The 25,414-nt window shown below is 41.6% G+C and overlaps 1 protein-coding gene across 1 annotated transcript in view; it reads left to right on the top strand.

Moving 5' to 3' along the window:
* Nucleotides 1-3,927: 3,927 nt before the first annotated feature.
* The window catches only part of LOC137625963 (uncharacterized), a 64,123-nt gene continuing 42,636 nt past the window's right edge, over nucleotides 3,928-25,414 (top strand). Inside the window, exon 1 of the mRNA XM_068357030.1 lies at nucleotides 3,928-4,085. Within this exon, the coding sequence (XP_068213131.1) occupies nucleotides 4,025-4,085 (61 nt within the window). The 5' untranslated portion in view covers nucleotides 3,928-4,024. The remainder of the gene's footprint in view (nucleotides 4,086-25,414) is intronic.

Genomic DNA, 25,414 nt, shown 5'->3' with positions numbered 1-25,414 from the left:
AGATGTGTCCTACCCCCCCAGGCGAGATTTGGGACGTCCTGAAAGGGGAAGTAGGGTTCCAATTCTTGTTACGAGTAGCCAGACTAGTTTTAAAGTTTGCTAAGATAGAACGGCATCCGTTCAGTATTGTTGTAAAATTAGAGCAAAAACATTATTTGCCTACTGTTTATGCCTACTTAGAGGGCGGAGTCAGACCCCCTCGTGAAGTTGCTAATTTTGCTAGACAATTGAATTTAGTTTTGGTAGATAATCTCATCTGCACCAGGGGACGAGTGTCCCAGGTAGGAGAAACTGATCATTTAATTCTCTTGCCAGCCAAAGGGCATTTGGTTAGGATGTATTTAAATTATTTACATCAGATACATTTGCATTGTGGGGTGAATACTCTAATAGGTATCTTTCGACAGAAATGTTGGGTGGCGGGTCTACGTTCCATTGCGAAGCGAACCGTGCGGCAATGCCCTGAATGCAAGCTAGCCTTCCAGCCTCTAACGAGACAGCCACCACCGCCCCCCCTGCCAAAGGAAAGGATCACCCTCACAAAACCGTTCACGGCGGTCGGAGTGGACCACACAGCAGCAATACACACGGAGACACGGCCAGGATATATACTTATCGTAACTTGCATGGCCAGCAGAGCCGTGTACCTTGACTTCTGTCCCTCTTTGGAAGCAGAAGAATTCGTGTTGGCACTTAGACGGTTTAGTGCCACCCACGGTGCCCCACAGCTCATCATGTCCGATAACCATCAAACCTTCAAGGCTGCCAGCCACCTCCTGCAGGGACTTTATGAAGAGGATGAAGTCCAGCAATTCCTGAGGAAAACTGGCATAAAGTGGCGGTTTCAGACGCCCCGTGCACCTTGGAAAGGTGGGTTCTTCGAGCGTTTGATAGGAGTAACGAAACGGACCCTCCAGATAGCCCTCGGAAAGAAGTACCTGCCGGACGCCCACGTGCTAACCCTCGTGAAAGAAGCAGAAGCAGTGGTGAATAATCGACCACTTATGTACAGCGGTGACGAGCGCGAGGATGAAGTCCTCACCCCCTCCCATTTGATAAGAGGACACCAAGTCCACCTCATGGCCCCGATCTTACCGGACGACCATCTCAACGCAACCTTCACCTCTCGGAAGCTACGTGATCGTTACGTAAGATTGACAGATTCACTCAAAGCCTTTAGGGAACGCTGGAGAAGGGAATACTTGAGTGCCTTGAGAGCCCGGCACGACAGTCGGCCCGGGGAACCCTCCAAGCTGCACCCCGGAGACATCGTGCTAGTTAAGCAGGACAATAAGAAGAGAGCGACTTGGCCTCTGGGACGTGTCGTGGAGACGTATCCTGACGACAACGGAGTCGTACGCTCGGCGAAAGTGTTGTTTGAGGGTGTCGAATCGCTGCGAGCTGTCAGCCACCTGGTTCCCCTAGAAATAGCCCCCTCTGAGGATGACCATGAAGGAGACGACGGCGATGACGGAGAAGAGGGTGCGTACAGTTTGACAGCCGGAATGCCAGGGATAGCGGAGACGTCTGGGAACGACCAGGGTATGGCAACAGCTACGACAACTCAACAACCAGCCACAGGAACGGACGACAACGACGAGGAAGGTGAGAACTATGCAGTTAGTGAAAGAAGTGAAAATGAAAATGAAACTGAATCAGAGCAGACGAACGCACAAAGACGTTCTGCACGCCCATTGAGAAAGGCTGCCGCGAAACAGCGAGAACTAATGGACTGTCTGCTGAAAAGTGACGATATATAAAAAGTAGCTGTAAACTGTAAGTGAAAAGGGGGCGTGTCCTATCTGGAAGGTAGGGAGGGTGGAGTTTGTGAGGTGTGCGTGAATCTGCGGAGGTTGGAAGTGCTTAGGGGTGGAGAACGGGGACGGGATGGTCTCTCGTGCGTACAGACCGAGCGTTGCACAGAACCAACCCCTCCCTCTTGTACTCCATTAAGTAACAGCCTGCATGTAGCAGCGCTATAGAAGTCTCGATTATTGTGAGTTGAGACAGACTGAATTTGAATTGTCATGTATGTATTTCTGCCATTTCTTGAATTGTCTTAGGCCCATTGCCTAATTGTCTTTGCACTTGAATTATTATGTTTGCATTTCTGCCATTTCTTGAATTGTCTTAGGCCCATTGCCTAATTGTCTTTGCACTTGAATTATTATGTTTGCATTTCTGCCATTTCTTGAATTGTCTTAGGCCCAATTGCCTAATTGCCTTAGAGCTTGAATTGTATGCATTGCCATTGCCATTTTCTGTTTGTTTTAGGCCCATTGCCTAATTGCTTGCCATTTGAATTCTGTAAAATGTGTGTACATTATCACTTATTTCTGCTGTTCCCTATGTGTATTACACGAGTGCTTTAGAATTGCTAGGCCCATTGCCTAATTTGATCTGTTGTATGACTGTATATTATTGATTGTGTTTATTACCCCGGGGTAACATTGCTGTTGTATATTGTGCGTACTCTGTTCGAGTCGTTGCGGAGCGCTACGCAGCGAGCCTAACAGAGTCTCGGAGTAAGCCACTCCCCTCACCCCGAGTCTAGCTCCATCCAATTGACCGACGTTTCATCGCTCCTTATTTTGGGGCGTGGAGGATGTCGGGAATTTCGACCCGATCAATCGAAATTCCCGCCATTTGACTCCACCTACGACTACGTCAAATTGGAGGGAGAGGAGAAAACTCGCGGGGGAATGAATGTAGTTCCAGACGTGAACGTTTAGAGCCAAAAAGGGAAACCGCCTGGTAGGAAGGCACTGAGACTAATAAAATCAATTGCTGGTAATTTAAGATTAGGAAAAATAACGTCATTCTATTGTAACATGATAAAAAAATCCAATCTAGAAATTTAGGTTCATGACAAATTGCGCCAAAAAGGTGACGTCGGAGGTTGCAAGGCTAGCTCGTCCTCTTTGATCCAACGTCCCCAACCAAAGTAAGTCCCTTCTAATTGTTATCTCTCCTCTCTACCTTGTGTACCAGGTTGGTTGTAGTAGAAGTTTGTGTGCAAGACGTTTAGTTTTTATATCGCAGTTTAGTGTAGAGATCCTTGTGATTGGGGATCTGAATCCTGAGTTAAATAAGAATAGGGATATTTGGTGTGTGATTCGTTGTGTATTGAATTCGAATTGGCACTATTTTCAGTTTGTTAATGAGTCCGGTGTAGACTTTGTGCTTGAAGAGCACATGCTACATTACCTAGGGTCAGTCTTGTTTTTCAGTAAGTCTTGTGAATGCTTAAGAATGTTGTTTGTCTTTATCAGAGTTTATTTTTGTAATAAAATTGTAAATTTTATCGCCGTATTTTAGTTAACTCCTGGAAAGTTTTGGGAATCTTGCCTCTTCAAGGCCTTGCGATCCGCCCAGTACATCGGGCAGATTTAATAAACTGGTGAAAATCACAACAAAAGCCAATATTTTTTTTTCTAGAAAAAAGTAATTACTGAAAAAAATAATTTCCTTCTAGAATTTCATTAAAGAAAAAAGATAAATATTTTACACATATCTTTGTTATCGAATTTTTCTATTCTGTTTTGTGTAATGAATACATAAATAATTAGAATTTTGAATTTAACAAATATTCAGAAATCTTGCTTCGAAAATCTCACCTACTACACTCACACACACACACCAGCCCAACAATATAATAATAATAATAATAATAATAATAATAATAATAATAATAATAATAATAATAATAATAATAATAACACCCACTTTCATTTTCACCAATATCAAACAAGACCGGTAACTTACTGTGGCAGTTATCAACACTTCGTAAGATAATACAAGGTTAATGACAAAGAAATTATGACATTGGGTAGATGCATTTAAAAAGGATTTAATTTTTTTTGTGGGACGGGGGGTAAAACAATAAAAGAGCACTGTTAAAAAATATATCACCAACCAATGTTGCCAACTCGCCGAGTCGATCTTTTAGGAGTGTTATCTTATATTAGTTAGTCTGTCTCTGAATGTCACTCCTGATTATCCTGGCTCCTTGGCTGCTCCCGTAATGGAATTCTTATTTATAGTTGTGTTTTGGATATACCAGTACCGTCCGTGCTTTAGTTTGAGTAAGTATAGTTGTATTATTGTACTGTATTACAGGGTAATGTAAGCTAGGGAAAAAAGCTTCTTTTTTATACTGTAGGATAGGCCATTATTTTCGATATGGGCCAGCTGTCTTCATTTAGGCTCTTTAGGCTATTATACCGGTCAGTTTTCTAATTTAATGAATTATCTAATGGAAACAAATCAATTTCCGGTAAAGTTGTATTGTATTACAGGATGTGATTTCGAACACAAAATGGTTTCATTGTAGTGTATTACAGGGCAATGTAACCTAGGATACCAACTACTTTTTCTTATAGTAAAAATTACGCTCCCTTCGAAAATAACACTCGGTTAATGTCTAGGAGAGGGTCGCATGAAGATAACACTGATATTCAATTTTTTACTAGAATATGTAGGAATGTATGTATATAATGGTATACCAGTGAGATAATTTAGTGAAAATCAATAATAGTCGAAATATCGACGATCAAACTCGCGCTATTGTCTTCCTCCCAGATTTTTCTAAGTCTGTTGTTATTGTTGACAGTGTCTTATTTTTGCTCAAATGAGCCCTGTAACCACTATAATCCGCAGACAAACTAGTGCACTATGACGTCTTCACGTTTGGCCAATCACAGTGCGACAATACATTTTCTTTCCCAATGACGTCTTCACGTTTGGCCAATCACAGTGCGACAATACATTTTCTTACCCATCACAGTGCGACAATACATTTTCTTACCCAGCCGTTTTATTTCGTTCTTAGACATGAGGCCGTAGCAAGCACGTCATCTGATATTGCACAAGAAATTGAAATTCCCGTTTCTTGTGCCGACTGTTTCTTAAGTTACGGTGAATTTGTTTTAGCCTATTCGGGGAAAATCGAAAAACTTGTGGATTTGTGCCAGAGACACAATTTAATTTTGCAAAATAAAAAGTGTCCGCATTGTCAGGAAGTGTGTAGGATTGATTACAAGAAACATAGTTTTAGGTGTGATAAGTCTTACATTACGAAAGGACGTAGACTTAAGCGTTGTTCATATAAAGTGTCGATGTTTGTGGGTACCTGGTTTTCCAAAGGAAAACTGGACATTGAAACTAATTTAAAATTTAAAGTTTTGTGGGTTCAAAACTGGTTTTGCTATGAAGTGGCCATTTCTGAATTGAAATTAAATAAAGGTACTGTCTGCGATTGGTCTTCATTTTGCAGGGAAGTTGTAATTAATTGGGTATTAAGGTGCAGCAAGAAAATTGGCGGCCACAATTGTACAGTAGAAATTGACGAGTCCAAATTCGGCAAACGGAAATATAATGTTGGCCGAGTAATAGACGGCCAGTGGGTATTTGGTGGTATTGGCCGCGAATCACGAGAGTTTTTTCTGGTCCCCGTGGAAACCCGGGATCGTGACACCCTGCTCTCGCTGATTAAGGAGAGGATCGAGCCAGGCACAACCATAATTTCGGACTGTTGGCGAGCTTATAACTGTATGGCAGAGTAAGGTTTTAAGCATTTGACGGTTAACCACAGCCTTCACTTTGTTGATCCCCAGACACAGGCTCATACCAATACTGTGGAGAGGAAGTGGCGGGACGTGAAGAATTTAGTGCCGAAATATGGTAGGAGGAAAAAACACTTCGTCGGGTACCTGGCCACTTCCTACTTCAAGTTGCATGTCAGGGAACCATCGCAACGGCTTCACGTTTTCCTCAAAGCAGCAGCACATCTTTACCAACCAACAGTTTAAGGTAAGCTTCATTGATTTATAGAGTGTATTATAATGGTGATAGTATAACGAAGGGGGGGTCGCAGGGAGGGCGAAGCCCCCCCAGTAGGCCTAGGTAGGGGTACAGGGCCCCATAGGCTATGTTAAGTGGGTGTCTTAGGTTCGGTGGTGCCCTGAAAATCACTGTGGCCTTGAGGGGGGGTCGCAGGGGGGCCCGGTAGGCCTAGGTAGGGGTACAGGGCCCCCAGGGTAGGGTAGGTGGTTGTATTAGGTTCGGTAGTGCCCCGAAAAATCACTTTTTTCCTCCTCCCCCCACCCAAAAACCCCGCTTCCCACTGGGGTCCCCCATAATTGTAGTAGTAGGTTTATGCTTACATTTTATGTGTAAGAGTTAAGTCTTAGTTTATTTTTTATTCATTTCCTCATGTTTCTATGCGATGTGCAACAATAATCTAGTTGTTTTTTGCCGTTTTTCATCGTTAATACTTGAAAAACGGGTGCGGCCTTCTCCTAGACATTTACCTAACACTCGTTCTCGTCGCAAATGAATAATTTCAGAAATATATATACATCTATATCCTCTGATAATGGGGGACCCCCAGTGGGAACTCTGGGTTTTGGGTGGGGAAAACATACTGGGGAATCGATATATAATCGTAAAACAATCCTTTTCTTCTCTATACATTTCCTTCTTGTATGTATTATAACCGTAGGAAAATACAAAACAGTATAACTGGATATATTTTGGAGGAGCCGTTTCAAAGGTTATTTCATATAGTAATACAGTAACCAGTGCTGCCAACGCTTGATGTAGATCAAATGTTAGCATTCCATACCTGATGTAGATCAAATGTTATCATTCCATGCTAACATTAGCACCCATTTGTACGTACGTTCGTTCGCACCAGTTTTCGGTCTGCGCATATATCACTCCCCTGCGCAGGAGTTTCCCCTCCCCCAATTACTCTTTTTATTATCATATTATTTTCTCATTTTATATTCCCATTCAATATTATTTATCATACTTTCCATTTTTTGGGCTCAAGCCATGGCGTCCTGATGGAAGGTTCCTTTTTGGTAGCTTCCTTGGGTATATAACTACTAAATATTCCCAGAGAATTTCACCACAGGTTATCACAGAATTCTAACTTCTGGAGCGAGTATCCTAAAGGTTTCCCTTTAAGTCATCGTATTTCAACAGGGGACGCATGTATTAACGCGCCACATAGCTATCTACACCCCACATAGAGTTAACACTTCGATGTGTAGGGGCAGAGAATAGCTGGGGAGCCGTTCCACAGCTAATCTCGTTCGTGGCTACTTTTGGTACTCGAGACGTAAACAAACGGGCGCCATTGCTAAATGACGTCACTTCCGTCTCCATCCTTCGCTTAGTAGCTTGCCTTACTAGACGGATTTTTCCCTGTGCGTATCTTATCGACTTTCATCTTAGCCATGTCTCTACCCTCGGCCTCGCCTTCTTCTGGAAAGTTGAATACAAGGTTCCAGTATTGTTTAAATAAGCTCTGACCGTAAAGTAACTTTTACTTTTCAAGATATTTTATGTTTTGTGGCAGAGCTGTGCCTCGACCGGACCCGCCATTTTATGGCGTCGCTGTTGTTTTGCATGCCTTATTTAGCTAGCCTCAACAGCGTTTTCCGGCCTCATTAACTAATCGATACTATTAGTTATTTAGTCTTCATAGCTAGGAACTTTATATATCGTGTTTTGACGCTTTGTTATCGGTCATCATCTGACCCCATACCAGCTCGCTAGTCTAGCCCCTAGGCCAGAGCGCCTATCATCAGTGTTCATGCATGATATATTTCAGTGATCCTAGGTTTAGTTATGAAGATAGTGGCATTATTTTATGATACTGTTGTCTGTGATGCAAGTGTTTTCGCCTTCAGGGACCATATAGGGGATAGGTTTGTTAGTGTGCCTTTCTAACCTAACCTACATGTAGGACCCCTATATGCTTCCTTCACCCCCTGCCTTAGGGCATCCCCTCTGTGTAGCCTTGCTCCCCCTACCACGTAAGGGGATCAAGCTCATATCAGAGTATCTATCGCTTCTCTGTCCTCCCTAAGGGAATGATCCTCCCTTAGGGTTGCGTCCGAGAATGAGGAACGGCACGCCCTTCCTCTATTGCTGGGGCTAGGTTTCCGACCTTCCCTGCAATAGCGATACGTCTTCCATACTTCTTAGTTCAGGGTGTAACATCCCTGCTCTAGGTTAGGCTTGGGGGGAGTTAGTGCTGTGCCTTGCTGAAACGATACCCATGCACCGTTCTCAGACAGGCTGCCTTACCTTAGGCTAGGGAGCGTCCTCCCTTCCTTGGTGGCCGCTTTGGTACAGAGCCTCCTCTATAGAAGACCCTTCTTCTTCTCCCCTCCCCAATTCTTGTATGGAGAATTGGTAATGTTACTCCTCTATGTAAATGTGTTTGTGGTAGCTCAAGTCCCACTGATTACCGCCCAATTTCCATAACTCCCATATTATCTAAAGTTTTTGAACGTCTTCTGGCAAAACGTCTTAATAGGTTTGCTGAAGGTAATCATCTATTCCCTAGTTTGCAATTTGGTTTTCGGAAAGGCCTTGGAGCATGTGATGCCCTTCTTACAATCTCCAATGCAGTACAGAAATCCCTTGATTGTGGTCGGGAAGTTCGTATGATTGGCCTTGATTTTAGTGCTGCCTTTGACCGTGTTAATCATGAGGCCCTTGTTTTCAAACTGAAACAGTTGGGAGTGGGTGGGTCGTTTCTTAGCATTATTATTGATTTTTTAAGTAGTAGATCTCAGAGTTGTTGTTGATGGGCACCATAGTGAGTATAGGAATGTGATATCCGGTGTTCCACAGGGTAGTGTTCTTGGCCCATTACTTTTCATACTATATACACATGACATGTGGTTTGGCCTAGAAAATAAGCTTGTTGCATATGCAGATGATGCTACTCTCTTTGCATCAATTCCATCCCCTGAATGTAGATCTGGGGTTGGTGAATCCCTTAATAGAGATTTAGCTAAAATTAGTGCATGGTGCAAATTATGGGGTATGAAGTTGAATCCTAACAAAACTCAAAGTATGATTGTAAGTAGGTCAAGGACGGTGGCTCCTCAACATCCGGATCTCAGTATTGATAATGTTTCTTTAAATTTGTATGACTCTTTCAAAATTTTAGGCGTGATTCTTGACAGCAAATTTACTTTTGAGAAACATATAAGGTCTGTGTCTTCTTCAATTGCACAAAAAATTGGCTTATTGAGAAAGTCTTTTAAGATATTCGGTGATCAATCTATTCTGAAGAAGTGTTTTAATTCTTTTATTCTACCTTGTTTTGAGTATTGTTCTCCTGTCTGGTCTTCAGCTGCTGATTCTCATCTTAATTTGTTGGACAGAAACTTACGGTCTATTAAATTTCTTATTCCTGATCTAGATATTAATCTCTGGCACCGTCGATCAATTAGTTCGTTATGCATGTTGCATAAGATTTTTCATAACTCTGACCATCCTTTACATTCAGATCTCCCTGGACAATTCTATCCTGTTCGTAATACTAGGCAGGCAGTTAATTCTAATAGCCAGGCCTTCTCCATCATAAGACTAAATACTACGCAGTACTCTAGAAGTTTTATTCCAGCTGTTACCAAGTTGTGGAATGATCTTCCTAATCGGGTTGTTGAATCAGTAGAACTTCAAAAGTTCAAAGTTGGAGCAAATGCTTTTTTGTTGACCAGGCGGACATGAGTCTTTTTATAGTTTATATATGACATATTTGTTGTTGACGTTGTTAATAGTTTACATATGATATATCTCTTTTGACATTACTTTTTTTTAGAATGATTTATTGTTAATTTGTTCTCTTCAGTTATTTATTTCCTTATTTCCTTTCCTCACTAGGCTATTTTTCCCTATTGGAGCCCCTGGGCTTATAGCATCTTGCTTTTCCAATTAGGGTTGTAGCTTGGATAGTAATAATAATAATAATATGGCCTAGCCTATACTTAGGTTAGTCTATACCCATCTGTCCCCTGTCCTACAACTCCTCCCTAAGGAGGAGTTGTAGGACAGGGGACAGATGGGTATAGACTAACCTAAGTATAGGCTAGGCCATATTATTATTATTATTACTATCCAAGCTACAACCCTAATTGGAAAAGCAAGATGCTATAAGCCCAGGGGCTCCAATAGGGAAAAATAGCCTAGTGAGGAAAGGAAATAAGGAAATAAATAACTGAAGAGAACAAATTAACAATAAATCATTCTAAAAAAAAGTAATGTCAAAAGAGATATATCATATGTAAACTATTAACAACGTCAACAACAAATATGTCATATATAAACTATAAAAAGACTCATGTCCGCCTGGTCAACAAAAAAGCATTTGCTCCAACTTTGAACTTTTGAAGTTCTACTGATTCAACAACCCGATTAGGAAGATCATTCCACAACTTGGTAACAGCTGGAATAAAACTTCTAGAGTACTGCGTAGTATTTAGTCTTATGATGGAGAAGGCCTGGCTATTAGAATTAACTGCCTGCCTAGTATTACGAACAGGATAGAATTGTCCAGGGAGATCTGAATGTAAAGGATGGTCAGAGTTATGAAAAATCTTATGCAACATGCATAACGAACTAATTGATCGACGGTGCCAGAGATTAATATCTAGATCAGGAATAAGAAATTTAATAGACCGTAAGTTTCTGTCCAACAAATTAAGATGAGAATCAGCAGCTGAAGACCAGACAGGAGAACAATACTCAAAACAAGGTAGAATAAAAGAATTAAAACACTTCTTCAGAATAGATTGATCACCGAATATCTTAAAAGACTTTCTCAATAAGCCAATTTTTTGTGCAATTGAAGAAGACACAGACCTTATATGTTTCTCAAAAGTAAATTTGCTGTCAAGAATCACGCCTAAAATTTTGAAAGAGTCATACAAATTTAAAGAAACATTATCAATACTGAGATCCGGATGTTGAGGAGCCACCGTCCTTGACCTACTTACAATCATACTTTGAGTTTTGTTAGGATTCAACTTCATACCCCATAATTTGCACCATGCACTAATTTTAGCTAAATCTCTATTAAGGGATTCACCAACCCCAGATCTACATTCAGGGGATGGAATTGATGCAAAGAGAGTAGCATCATCTGCATATGCAACAAGCTTATTTTCTAGGCCAAACCACATGTCATGTGTATATAGTATGAAAAGTAATGGGCCAAGAACACTACCCTGTGGAACACCGGATATCACATTCCTATACTCACTATGGTGCCCATCAACAACAACTCTGAGATCTACTACTTAAAAAATCAATAATAATGCTAAGAAACGACCCACCCACTCCCAACTGTTTCAGTTTGAAAACAAGGGCCTCATGATTAACACGGTCAAAGGCAGCACTAAAATCAAGGCCAATCATACGAACTTCCCGACCACAATCAAGGGATTTCTGTACTGCATTGGAGATTGTAAGAAGGGCATCACATGCTCCAAGGCCTTTCCGAAAACCAAATTGCAAACTAGGGAATAGATGATTACCTTCAGCAAACCTATTAAGACGTTTTGCCAGAAGACGTTCAAAAACTTTAGATAATATGGGAGTTATGGAAATTGGGCGGTAATCAGTGGGACTTGAGCTACCACAAACACATTTACATAGAGGAGTAACATTACCAATTCTCCATACAAGAATTGGGGAGGGGAGAAGAAGAAGGGTCTTCTATAGAGGAGGCTCTGTACCAAAGCGGCCACCAAGGAAGGGAGGACGCTCCCTAGCCTAAGGTAAGGCAGCCTGTCTGAGAACGGTGCATGGGTATCGTTTCAGCAAGGCACAGCACTAACTCCCCCCAAGCCTAACCTAGAGCAGGGATGTTACACCCTGAACTAAGAAGTATGGAAGACGTATCGCTATTGCAGGGAAGGTCGGAAACCTAGCCCCAGCAATAGAGGAAGGGCGTGCCGTTCCTCATTCTCGGACGCAACCCTAAGGGAGGATCATTCCCTTAGGGAGGACAGAGAAGCGATAGATACTCTGATATGAGCTTGATCCCCTTACGTGGTAGGGGGAGCAAGGCTACACAGAGGGGATGCCCTAAGGCAGGGGGTGAAGGAAGCATATAGGGGTCCTACATGTAGGTTAGGTTAGAAAGGCACACTAACAAACCTATCCCCTATATGGTCCCTGAAGGCGAAAACACTTGCATCACAGACAACAGTATCATAAAATAATGCCACTATCTTCATAACTAAACCTAGGATCACTGAAATATATCATGCATGAACACTGATGATAGGCGCTCTGGCCTAGGGGCTAGACTAGCGAGCTGGTATGGGGTCAGATGATGACCGATAACAAAGCGTCAAAACACGATATATAAAGTTCCTAGCTATGAAGACTAAATAACTAATAGTATCGATTAGTTAATGAGGCCGGAAAACGCTGTTGAGGCTAGCTAAATAAGGCATGCAAAACAACAGCGACGCCATAAAATGGCGGGTCCGGTCGAGGCACAGCTCTGCCACAAAACATAAAATATCTTGAAAAGTAAAAGTTACTTTACGGTCAGAGCTTATTTAAACAATACTGGAACCTTGTATTCAACTTTCCAGAAGAAGGCGAGGCCGAGGGTAGAGACATGGCTAAGATGAAAGTCGATAAGATACGCACAGGGAAAAATCCGTCTAGTAAGGCAAGCTACTAAGCGAAGGATGGAGACGGAAGTGACGTCATTTAGCAATGGCGCCCGTTTGTTTACGTCTCGAGTACCAAAAGTAGCCACGAACGAGATTAGCTGTGGAACGGCTCCCCAGCTATTCTCTGCCCCTACACATCGAAGTGTTAACTCTATGTGGGGTGTAGATAGCTATGTGGCGCGTTAATACATGCGTCCCCTGTTGAAATACGATGACTTAAAGGGAAACCTTTAGGATACTCGCTCCAGAAGTTAGAATTCTGTGATAACCTGTGGTGAAATTCTCTGGGAATATTTAGTAGTTATATACCCAAGGAAGCTACCAAAAAGGAACCTTCCATCAGGACGCCATGGCTTGAGCCCAAAAAATGGAAAGTATGATAAATAATATTGAATGGGAATATAAAATGAGAAAATAATATGATAATAAAAAGAGTAATTGGGGGAGGGGAAACTCCTGCGCAGGGGAGTGATATATGCGCAGACCGAAAACTGGTGCGAACGAACGTACGTACAAATGGGTGCTAATGTTAGCATGGAATGATAACATTTGATCTACATCAGGTATGGAATGCTAACATTTGATCTACATCAAGCGTTGGCAGCACTGGTTACTGTATTACTATATGAAATAACCTTTGAAACGGCTCCTCCAAAATATATCCAGTTATACTGTTTTGTATTTTCCTACGGTTATAATACATACAAGAAGGAAATGTATAGAGAAGAAAAGGATTGTTTTACGATTATATATCGATTCCCCAGTATGTTTTCCCCACCCAAAACCCAGAGTTCCCACTGGGGGTCCCCCATTATCAGAGGATATAGATGTATATATATTTCTGAAATTATTCATTTGCGACGAGAACGAGTGTTAGGTAAATGTCTAGGAGAAGGCCGCACCCGTTTTTCAAGTATTAACGATGAAAAACGGCAAAAAACAACTAGATTATTGTTGCACATCGCATAGAAACATGAGGAAATGAATAAAAAATAAACTAAGACTTAACTCTTACACATAAAATGTAAGCATAAACCTACGAGATTAGCTGTGGAACGGCTCCCCAGCTATTCTCTGCCCCTACACATCGAAGTGTTAACTCTATGTGGGGTGTAGATAGCTATGTGGCGCGTTAATACATGCGTCCCCTGTTGAAATACGATGTCTTAAAGGGAAACCTTTAGGATACTCGCTCCAGAAGTTAGAATTCTGTGATAACCTGTGGTTAAATTCTCTGGGAATATTTAGCAGTTATATACCCAAGGAAGCTACCAAAAAGGAACCTTCCATCAGGACGCCATGGCTATCTTACCCAAAAATAGATTTTTCGCTTCGCTCAAAATCCGTTTTACCTTCCTATATTGGGTTTGTTTGGTTATTTCCGTTTCTCTTCCCGGTTTCACATAAATACTTGCTCTGGACTATTTTTTTTATCTAGTTCATTCTCGGTATAATCATCTCATTTTATATTCCAATTCAATATTATTTATCGTTCATTCCATTTTACCTTCCTATATTGTTTTCATTTATTTTCTTTGGTTAATTCCTTTTCACTCCTCTGTGTCCCATAAATCCTTTCTCTGAACTAGTTTCCGTATTTAGTTCATTCATGTTTACCTGCTAGTGTTCTTTGTTTTTCCCTTAACCAATCACCAACCTAGGCCTATGCAGATATCTCCCTACCCCCCCTTCCTTTATCCCTTTGAGCGGTCTTTTCACACCCTTTGTTCTAATGCCTTTTCCGTTGTAACCTTTGATCTGGTAAGACGTTCTACATTCCAAGTGCGGTTTCTTTTTTCGTATTTTGCGATGGAGGAAGTTATAGAAACTTGTAGCGGGTGCAGTATTCCGTACCTAAAAGCAGTGGCCAAATTCCATGGTGATTTTTTTGATTCTTCAGGTAATGTTGAGCATTTTCTTAAATCTCACAACGTTATTCCTCAGCGTTTAAAGTGCCCCAAGTGCCGTTCTGTTTTATCTTATAGGGAAGACATTCACGTGTTTTATTGCAATTCTGAATCCATCATTCGTAAAACTAAGAAGAAACGTCGTTGTGGTTATACCGTTACTGCCTATAAAGGTACTTTTTTGGACAAAAGTCGTCTACCCCCATGCAAGATAATATTATGTGCCAACCACTTTTTGCATAATCATTCGGACCATGAGACCCTCATGGATGGTATCGACATATCTTCAAAAACTAGTGTCGATTGGAGAAGTTTCTGTTCCGAGGTTACCGAATACTTCTTCGATAATCAAGAGGCGATTGGTGGTGACGGAGTTACTGTTGAAATAGACGAAACTCATTTTTGTAAAGCTAAATACAACCGTGGTAGACCGTTAAGTGCCATATGGGTCTTTGGGGGTATTGAACGTGTGTCCTAGAAATTTTTCATTATCCCTATAGTTCCCCCCCTTTCTACTAAACGAGATGCTGCTACTCTAATTCCCCTCATCCAGAAGTATATCAAACCTGGTAGTATTATTATCAGTGATAAGTGGCCTGCATACATCTCACTATCGGAAATTGGTTACGTACATAAGTCTATTAATCATTCGGAACATTTTGTTGACCCCCTAGACCCAACCATCCATACTCAAAATATAGAACGTCTCTGGAGAGAAGTGAAGGAGTGGGTTCAGAGACCTGGAATCAAGACTGAATATTTCAAGCAATATTTTTCCAGGTTCTTTTTTACCCACTACTATCCAGAACATACGTTACTCCACCACTTCTTCATTACTGCCAGTTGCCTCTACCCTCCTTTACAACAACAGACAATGGACCCCCCCAACCCACAAGACCCCGATGACCCCCATCCATGCACATCCCAGTCATAGAAGTTAACCCGTAAGTCTCTTCCTTCCGTGTCCCACAAGTTTCGACGTTTTCTTCATAAAAGTAAGTCATTCCTCAATAGTCATTATACGTGTTTTGTGACCGGGGTACTTCTAGGCTAGGTTAGGTGGGTTTGTTAGGTTCTGTGGCCTTTCTGTACTTTTTATATATTGTGTAACAGTTATATGGAAAAATTATTATTTAATATACGTATGGAAATATTTAGCATTTCTACCACTAGTAATGACATCGTGTCGTTGGTAGTTCTGTGTACCATTCGTCCCCGTTGGTAGTACTGTGAATCAAAGTAAGTCATTCCCCAATACTTATTATGTGTGTTTTGTGGCTGGGGTACTTCTAGGCAAGGTTAGGTGGGTTTGTTAGGTTCTGTGGCCTTTTGGTACTTTTTTTTTATTGTGGAATAGTTATATGGAAAAATTATATAATATACGTATGGAAATATTTAGCATTTCTACCTCTAGTAATGACATCGTGTCGTTGGTAACACTGTGTACCATTCGTTAACGTTGTTAGTTCTGTCAATCATTGGTAACGTTGCTAATGTTACCGTCCTCAGTACATCCGTAAGGGAAGTTACAACGTTGAACAAGTTGTTTAAATATTTTAACTCAATATATATGTCAACAGTGTTAATATTTATATGGTACATTTGTATTGTATTACATGGTGTGATTTTCGCACAGGAAATATATGATTTCCTATAGTAGATAACGTGATTTTAACAGGTTTTCACATTCATTTCATCCGTAATAACATCAACCAATTCGTCAACTTAAAGTTAGCCGAATTGGTTGATCTGTTTGTTTCCGATTGAAATGAACATCAAATTCGGTTAAATCACGTTATTTACTATAGGAAATATTGTATTTTCTGTGCGAAATCAGACCCTGTAATACAATACAAAATTACCCAGAAAATATATGTTTTCCTATAGTAAATAACTGATTTGACCTTCATTTCAACTGCAAACAAACAAATCAACCAATTCGACTAACTTTAAGTTGACGAAGTGGTTGCTGTTATTACGGATGAAATGAAGATGAAAACCGGTTAAATCGCGTTATTTTCTACAGGAAAACATATATTTTCTGTTAAAATGTGTAAATATAATCACTGTTGTCATATATGTTGTTAAAATATTTAAATATAAGCACTTGTTCAACGGTGTCACTTCACTTACGAATGTACTGCGAACGATAATATTAGCAAAGTTACTAATGATACACAGTGTTACCACCAATGTCAGGGATTGTTACGGTAACATTACCGGTTACACAATATATAAAAAGTACAAAAAGGGTACAGAACCTAACAAACCCACCTAACCTAATCTAGTAGTTGACCGGTCACAAAACTCGGTTATTTACTGAGAACGGTAAAATTAGCCACGATATGAATGATACACAGCGTTACCAACGGTACGGTGACATTACTAGCGATAGTAATGCTAGATATTTCCATACTTATTTTAAATTATTTTTCCATATAAGTTTTACACTATATGAAAAGTACAAAAAGGGTACAGAACCTAACAAACCCACCTAACCTAATCTAGGAGTTCCCAGGTCACAAAACTCACGTATGTACTGGGAATGTTAAAGTAAGCAACGTTACCAATGATACAGTGTATACTGTACAACGTTACAAAGGAATTGCTAACGGTAGCAATGCCACGGTAATATTATCATGTGTATTTTAATGAATTGTTCCATATACACTTTACACAATATATAAAAAGGTACAAAAAGGGTACAAAACCTAACAAACCCACCTAACCTAACCTAGAAGTTAACAGGTCACAAAACACATATAATGACTTTTGTTGAATGACTTGCCTTTATGAAGGGGACGTCGAAACTTGCAGGACACGGGAGGGTGAGACTGACAACTTAACTTTAAATAATATTATCTTCCATGGGGGTAGGCGACTTTTTCCCTAAAATGTACCTTTATAAGAAGTAACGGTATAACCACAGCAACGTTTCTTTTTAGGTTTAGGTATCTTGGTTTCGGTATTACAATAAAACACGTGAATGTCTTTTCAAGATAGGAGGGAACGGCAGTTGGGACACTGTAAACGTTGAGGAATTACATTGTATGCTTTAAGGAAATTATCAACATTGGATGAAGAATCATAAAAATCACCATGGAATTTAGCAAATGATTTTAGGTATGGAATACTGCAGCCGTTACAAGTTTCTATAACTAACTCCATCACAAAATACGAAAAAATAAATCTCGCTTGAAATGACGGACACCTTACTAGGACAAAGGTTTTCAGGGAAAAGGATTTGGTGGAAGGGGTATGAATAGACCACTTAAAGAGATAAAGGAAGGGGGTAGGGAAATATTAACTGACAACCCTCTTGTGTAAACTTTGAATACGTATAGGTTCGTGATTGGTTAACGGGAAAACAACGGAGTCTAGAGGATAATCATGAATGAACTGGATAGGGAAACTTGTATAGTGCAAGTATTTGTGAAATCGGTGTTTGACAAAGAAATAACAAAGGAATAAAACCATTATAGGAAGTAAAAATGCAATGTATGATAAATAATATTGAATGGGAATATAAAACGGATTTTGAGCGAAGCGAAAAATCTATTTTTGGGTGAGATGGCCATGTCGTCCTGATGGAAGGTTCCTTCAGTAGCTTCCTTAGGGTATATATGACTACAGTAGATATTCCCAGAGAATTAAGGGGACCGTCCGCCATGTCCGCCAATTTTTTTTCTAATGATCCAAATTACACCATTTCTACATATGTTTTAGACATATATAATACCTTCATCATATAAAAATTTCAAGTCATTTGATCAAAAACTTTGGATATATTAGCAAAAATCATGATTTAAAAAAAAAATTTAGGTACTGTACATTTTTCCCCACTACTATAATATCTATTGTATTGAAACTTATACCCTAAAAACTACTCTATCAACTGAACAATTCTGTCAGACAAAATTTTGATTTTCCTTTTTGTTTTTTTTACTGAATTTTTTATTTTTTTTCCCTCGTCTAGACGGAAAATAATCGTGAAAAAAAATGTAAAAAGAAAATCAAAATTCTTCTTTTCAATTATATTTTTCTCTCTAATATCGAACAACAAATAAGTGAGAAAAATGTACCTAAGTGTGAATAAGTATGTTTTTGAGTTATGAGCTCCCAAAGATTTGCAACAAATTTTCGCTTCTTTTCTTAAAGAAATCAAGATGATAATATTATGATAACTTTTGTTTATTCTTACATAAATGCACCCTAACCGAGGTATTTGAACCCTCGGTTTACTATTCCTATGTTACGAGTTGCCAGCAATCTCTCATTGTTGCCAGTGTTTTAGTTAGCAGGTTTCAGTTTTTACTCTTATTCATGTTTCCCTCTGTCATGGTTCTTTTTTTTTTGTTCTCCACTTACTTTTTGTTCTTTCTATCACCTTATGTAACATTGGCATTGCTATTAAGTTCCAGAAAACGTTGTGAAAGCACAATCTACATACGAACTTCAGGTAAATAAACGGATTTTGAGCGAAGCGAAAAATCTATTTTTGGGTGAGGTAGCCATGTCATCCTGATGGAAGTTCCTTCGATGGTAGCTTCCTCGGTATATTTGACTACAGTGATATATCCCAGAGAATTTACCAAAGGTATCCAGAATTCTAACTCCTGGAGCGAATATCCCTTAAAATTTTTCGAAGGGATATCGCGTAATATCAGAGGACGTATTCTTGACACGTCTCATGGCTATCTACGCCCCCAATAGAGCTTTCACTTCGAGGGGAAAGAGAGGCAAGAATAAGGAGAGTCGTTCCAGAGACATCGCTCTCGACGCTCCCTACTGCTCTGCAAATAGTGCGCCAATCCGCCACCGCGAGGTGCCACCGTCATTCTTTGTAGCTTTGTAGGTGTTACAGATACAGTACCATAGGGAGGGATTCATTATCCTTTTGACCCAAAAGAGGGTGGGTCCATCAGGACGACATGGCTACCTCACCCGAAAATAGATTTTTCGCTTCGCTCAAAATCCGTTTTTTGGGCTCAGGCCATGTCGTCGTGATGGAAGTGTACTAGAGCATTAATGTATCTGTGGATTTTCAATAGTGCCGTTCATCTCGAGCTAAATCTTTCCTCTTTGATCGTTTAGACCTAGAGACACTTGATGTTACCGTTATACATCAATCAGCTGATCATGAAATATGTCGGTGCTTCCTGCCCCCTACAGGGAAGAGTCTGGGTAGACTCTTCGGAAAAAACCCGAGGATTATGAGTTCAAGGAACAATCTAGCAAACAGTTTGTATATTAGTGTCATCATATACGTAAAGCATAGTCTGTACTAGGATGGTATTGGTCTGGGCAGGTTACTGTACCTCCCGGGTCTGTCGATGAAGAGACGGACAGGTTTATATATGTGTAGGAAACCTTAAACAGTAAAATGCACAGTCTAGTACGATAAGATCTTACCTGTTTGCCTGGAACAAAATTAATCTTAGTTCCGATATTTACTTAAATATCAAAAGAGTCAAGGATGCTCTGACTTATACATACACTTAAATATTTGGGGCGAAAGAGACGCAAATATTCGTTCTATTGTTTATTACAAAAATAGAAATCATGGTTGTAATCAATTACAATGTATGCTGAATAATTCTGCATAAAAGCATAAACAGTAATACAGTAACAGGAATAAATAGGGTTTATCTGAAAAGGAAAACATTAGCCACTCTAAGGGAAATATAAAATTTCACTATACATTCTGTTGTTACTAGGAACACTGTGCATATAAGAATGCCTGGCACTTGTGTCAGCTTATTATGCTTAATGTCACCTGTGTAGGGAGAACAGTCTATAGTGTTATCACTTAAACACAAAACTCAACATGATATGCTTTACGAGTCTATCATGTACACCCTTCACTATAAGTCCCTAATAGTGCACTGTTCTTCGCAGTAACCAAGCAGCGGGTTTTATTACACTGCCCGCCGCCACCACATGAAATTTAATTTCTTGTAATTGCTTCGCGTAGTGCTTGAAGAAGACCCTCGAGGACTTCCATCCAGTATAAGCACAAAGGCTTTCAAACGACATCGTTTGGAAGAAATTCAGAGACGAGGCAACTTTTCTCGGATCATGACCTGCGGGTGTACTGTCTGGATCCGCTCTGCGAATGAAGTAGGTGATTTTCGCCTTTATCTGTTTCAAGGATAACATTGAACCGGAAGTCTCCCCTGAAAAGCTGCCCTCCCTTAAAGTCTGAAGTTCTACAAAGATAGACCTTTAGCCATTCCACTGGGCAGAGGGATGCTTCTTCCTTCAGAGGGCAGATTCTCCAGGGACCCCATCTCTTAGTTGGCAGCTCGTTCTTGGCGAGAAACGTTGGGTCCGGAAAGAGGTTCAGTTCTCCATTGTCTGTGAACTGAATGTGGCCATCATCCCTCGAGAGGGCCACTATTTCGCTAACTCTGGCTCCCGAGGCTAGTGCAAATAAGAATATCACCTTCTGAGTCAAGTCTTTCAGCGAGCAATCCTCATTGTTCAGGGTTGATGCTAAATGAAGAACTTTGTCCAAAGACCATGAAATGGGCTTAGGAGGAGCTGTGGGCCGAAGTTTAGCGCAGGCTTTAGGGATCTTGTTGAAGATTTCTTTGGAAAAGTACCTGGAAGGCGTAAAGTATTGGTCTGGCCAGGGCGGATTTACATGTAGTAATCGTATTGGCTGCTAAACCTTGTTCATGGAGATGGATGAAGAAGGACAAACAGAAGTCCGTAGAAATCTCCTTAGGTTTCTTCGCCTTGACAAAGGCCACCCATTTCTTCCAGGAAGACTCATATTGTCTTCTTGTTGACTTTGACTTGTATTCTTCTAGGAAGTTAATACTGTCCCTAGAAATCCCAATCCCAAACCGAATGGCATCACCTTGAAAGCATAGGCTTGATTGCCCAGCTTGAAGCCTAAGAAGGGGCGAAAATGTCTTGCTATTGGAACGTGATAGTAGGCATCTGTAAGATCTATGGAGGTGGTGACGGCCCCACGGGGAAGTAGGGTCCGCACGTGCGAGATGGTAAGCATGTGGAATTTTTCGCAACGAATGAAGGAGTTTAGACGAGACAGGTCCAGGATTACTCTTCGTTTGTCTGAGCCTTTCTTTGGCACACTGAATAAGCGACCTTGAAATTTTAAGTGATGCATGCTTTGGATTGCGTTCTTTTGCAACAGGTCCTTTGTAAATGAACTTAGCTCTTTTGTCGGGAGTTGGTAGAAACTGATTGGTGGAGGGGGTCCCTGTAACCAGCTCCACCCCAGACCTTTGGATATTATGCTGGAAGCCCAATTGCTGAACTTCCAATGGTCCCGAAATTTGTATAGCCTCCCTCTTACCTGCAACTTCTCAATGGTTTGATGATGATTTGGTGCCCCTGCCTCCGCGGAAAGCCTTGCCTCGGTGGGAACTCCTTCCGCCACCTCGGTTACGAAAGGCACCTCTGGAGCCCCTGTGGTGCTGGTAGCCTTGGAAAGAACCCTGAGATTTGTAAGTGGGGTTGAAGGCGGGGGAGGCAGCAAGCGAAGTCGATGCGACTTGTGTCTGAGGGACCAACACATACTGCTGTTGGGGTTGGCCCTTAGAGGTAGAAGGCTGGGAGCCCTGTGAAACAGGGACAGACTGAACCGGGACAGGTTGCACTACTTAAAGAGGCTGTCTGAACTGCGAGGAGTGGAAGGGCCTCAACCTCTTCCTGCCACGAGCTGGAGCACCAGTAGGTTCATATTTCCTTTTGTGAACTAGGCCCCACCTAACCTTGAGGCTTTGGTTAACTCGAGCTGCCTCGCTGAGAACAGTGTTAACCATATCCTCCGGGAAGAGGTCCGGACCCCAGACTGGGGCTTTGATGAGCCTATTGGGTTTATGCTGAATAGCAGCCTCCGACAATACATGTCGTCGGCAACGGAATCTGGCATTATGGAAGTCATATGCATCAATCAACAAAGTTTGCAAAAGTGACTTCGTTAGGACCTTAAAGATAGGTTCCTCGTCGTAAGTGGCAACGGTCATCTCTGAAAGAGCAGTAGAGTTAATGGATCTACTGAGCCTACACCAGGACTCAAACTCTATTTTGATTAGGGACTCCGGTAGCTTGGGGAGGCGTTCACTGAACTGCGTCGAGGCACAGTCCGGGCTCAGTTTGCCTACCGTAAAGGTAGACGGGGCGTTCCGCCAGCACTCATGGTCACCAGGAAAGAGAAGGGAAGTCAATTCAGTCTCTCGAAGCTGAGGTAAGGGCTTCTCTTCCTTGGAAGCCTGAAAGGCTATCTCCACGATTTTGGTTGTGCATGGAGTAGGGGTATGCTCGTCTATCACAAATAAGTGTACGAGTTCTTATGGGGTGTGAGCATTGTGTTCACACCAAGACAGACTGGGCCTGTTCCTTGGGGAAGATCACAGTCTCCTTGGGGACCTTATCTAGGCGGATCAGAGCCTCATCAGTCAAGCGAGCAAAGCCAGGGAAGGGAAATTGCAGACCTGGCGGGTAGAACTCGAAGTCTTCAATCGGTCGAGTTCCGAAACCTTCGATGGACAACATGCGGTCTGAGAGGGGGGCATGTAGAGCTAACCTCCAGGGGTTACTCTTTGTAAAGGGTGGGAGCTTAGAGGCGTCGGGCTGAGGAGAGGAATCTCAGCCCGGGACCCACCTGACTCGCCTATCTCCCTACCTGTGTCGCGTTCCTCAAGAACCATGGGTTCCACGTCTAAATTAAGGGTTGCGACGTCTTCCATTATCGTCCCGCTCGTCTCTTCTTGGTCCTGGGCCAAAAGCAAGGACTCAATATTTTCGATGATGGGGTCCGCCAACTTCTTGGGGACCGCAGATGTTTTTGCGTGCGGATAAAGGAGGGAGCACCATTGTTCAGATAAAATGTAAGGTTGCTTAGCCTTTACATTCCGGGCGAAGCCGTCAATCCAGACCTTGAGGGTCGCTAGAGCCGAAGTCTTAGCAGGCTTGGAGCTCTGAAAAAGAACAGACTATTAGTGAAGGTAAGGAATTTTCATGCCGAAGAGAAAAGAGGGGGGGACCAGGAGCCTCCGAACACGAGGCCCTAGAAGAGGGCATGCGAGGAGCAAAATAAAATGATGCAATTAAAATTAATTGTAATTAATTGTAACTCCACTTACCAAGTCTGTAAAAAAATGGCTAAGAATAATTCCACTTACTGATTCAGAGGTTAAGGTGGAGGCCAGCTTGTAGCATACTACACAATTGTCCGGATGCCAAACAGTGAGATCATCCACCAGGACAGCACAATGGGCATGTGAGCGACACACGTCGTGGCCGCAGGGTTGGCTAAGGACCGCTGAGCATGCCGTCATCGAACAGCGTACTGCCTGTAAAATAAAAGATACACGAGTATCCCGTAGGTAAGCTGGAGGAGCCTGGAGGCTCCGGGAGCTTAGAATACACCGCTGTAGCGGAAACAATAAACTTAAGCTTGTAGAGCAATAGAGATAAGAATAAGTCAGTCCGTAATCGTGATCATACCCGGGGGGGGGGGGGGGGGAAGTCGAGAACAGGGGATTATATAGATATGTGTAAATATATAATGAGATTAATCCTAGTGGATAAAGGTCACGCTTGCTCCGGGGAGGCAACTGGGAGACCCCAGGGCTCCTGAAAACCTACCGGAGTAGGCGGACAGGGAGTCGAGGGTCAAACCCGTCGATGGCACAAGGGATTAATCGAACTCGACATGGGAATAAGGCGAAGGCATAATTATAAGCAGTTTGTAGGGAAGCTTTTGTTACATATTATTCAAAGCTCATCATACAACAATGCTACAAGTTATTCAAATGAAAAATTGAATATTACAAAACTGAAAGAAAATAATCTATGAAAAAAAATTCAATCAAAAATTTATTCTACTACTGCTTTTAAACATGTCTTGCATCATTCAAGAAAGCAGGAAATACATCGTCGCCTTTTCTCAGAACTTTCCAATTGAAACCACAACACTACACACTTCCAGACACATTAAACCAATCAGTGACAGTATTAGGTGATTTCCCAGTTAATTGTATAGTAGTGTTAATTGGGGTCTCATAAACAAAATAATAAACCAATTCTAAAATTTCAGAAAGGGGTGGTAGATAGCGAAATCGGCGGTAGATAGCATACTATAATAGCACCCTGATGTTTTTACGTGCGGATAAAGGAGGGAACACCATCGTTCAGATAAAATGTAAGGTTGCTTAGCCTTTACATTCCGGGCGAAGCCGCCAATCCAGACCTTGAGGGTCGCTAGAGCCGAAGTCTTAGCAGGCTCGGAGCTCTGAAAAAGTACAGACTACTAGTGAAGGTAAGGAATTTTCATGCCGAAGAGAAAAGAGGGGGGGACCAGGAGCCTCCGAACACGAGGCCCTAGAAGAGAACATGCGAAGAGCAAAATAAAATGATGCAATTAAAATTAATTGTAATTAATTGTAACTCCACTTACCAAGTCTGTAAAAAATGGCTAAGAATAATTCCACTTACTGATTCAGAGGTTAAGGTGGAGGCCAGCTTGTAGCATACTACACAATTGTCCGGATGCCAAACAGTGAGATCATCCACCAGGACAGCACAATGGGCATGTGAGCGACACACGTCGTGGCCGCAGGGTTGGCTAAGGACCGCTGAGCATGCCGTCATCGAACAGCGTACTGCCTGTAAAATAAAAGATACACGAGTATCCCGTAGGTAAGCTGGAGGAGCCTGGAGGCTCCGGAAGCTTAGAATACACCGCTGTAGCGGAAACAATAAACTTAAGCTTGTAGAGCAATAGAGATAAGAATAAGTCAGTCCGTAATCGTGATCATACCCGGGGGGGGGGGGGGGGAAAGTCGAGAACAGGGGATTATATAGATATGTGTAAATATATAATGAGATTAATCCTAGTGGATAAAGGTCACGCTGGCTCCGGGGAGGCAACTGAGAGACCCCAGGGCTCTTGAAAACCTACCGGAGTAGGCGAACAGGGAGTCGAGGGTCAAACCCGTCGATGGCACAAGGGATTAATCGAACTCGACA

Source organism: Palaemon carinicauda, chromosome 33 (assembly GCF_036898095.1).
Source record: "Palaemon carinicauda isolate YSFRI2023 chromosome 33, ASM3689809v2, whole genome shotgun sequence".
NCBI lineage: Eukaryota > Metazoa > Arthropoda > Malacostraca > Decapoda > Palaemonidae > Palaemon > Palaemon carinicauda.
This window is presented reverse-complemented; position numbering and strand designations above follow the sequence as displayed.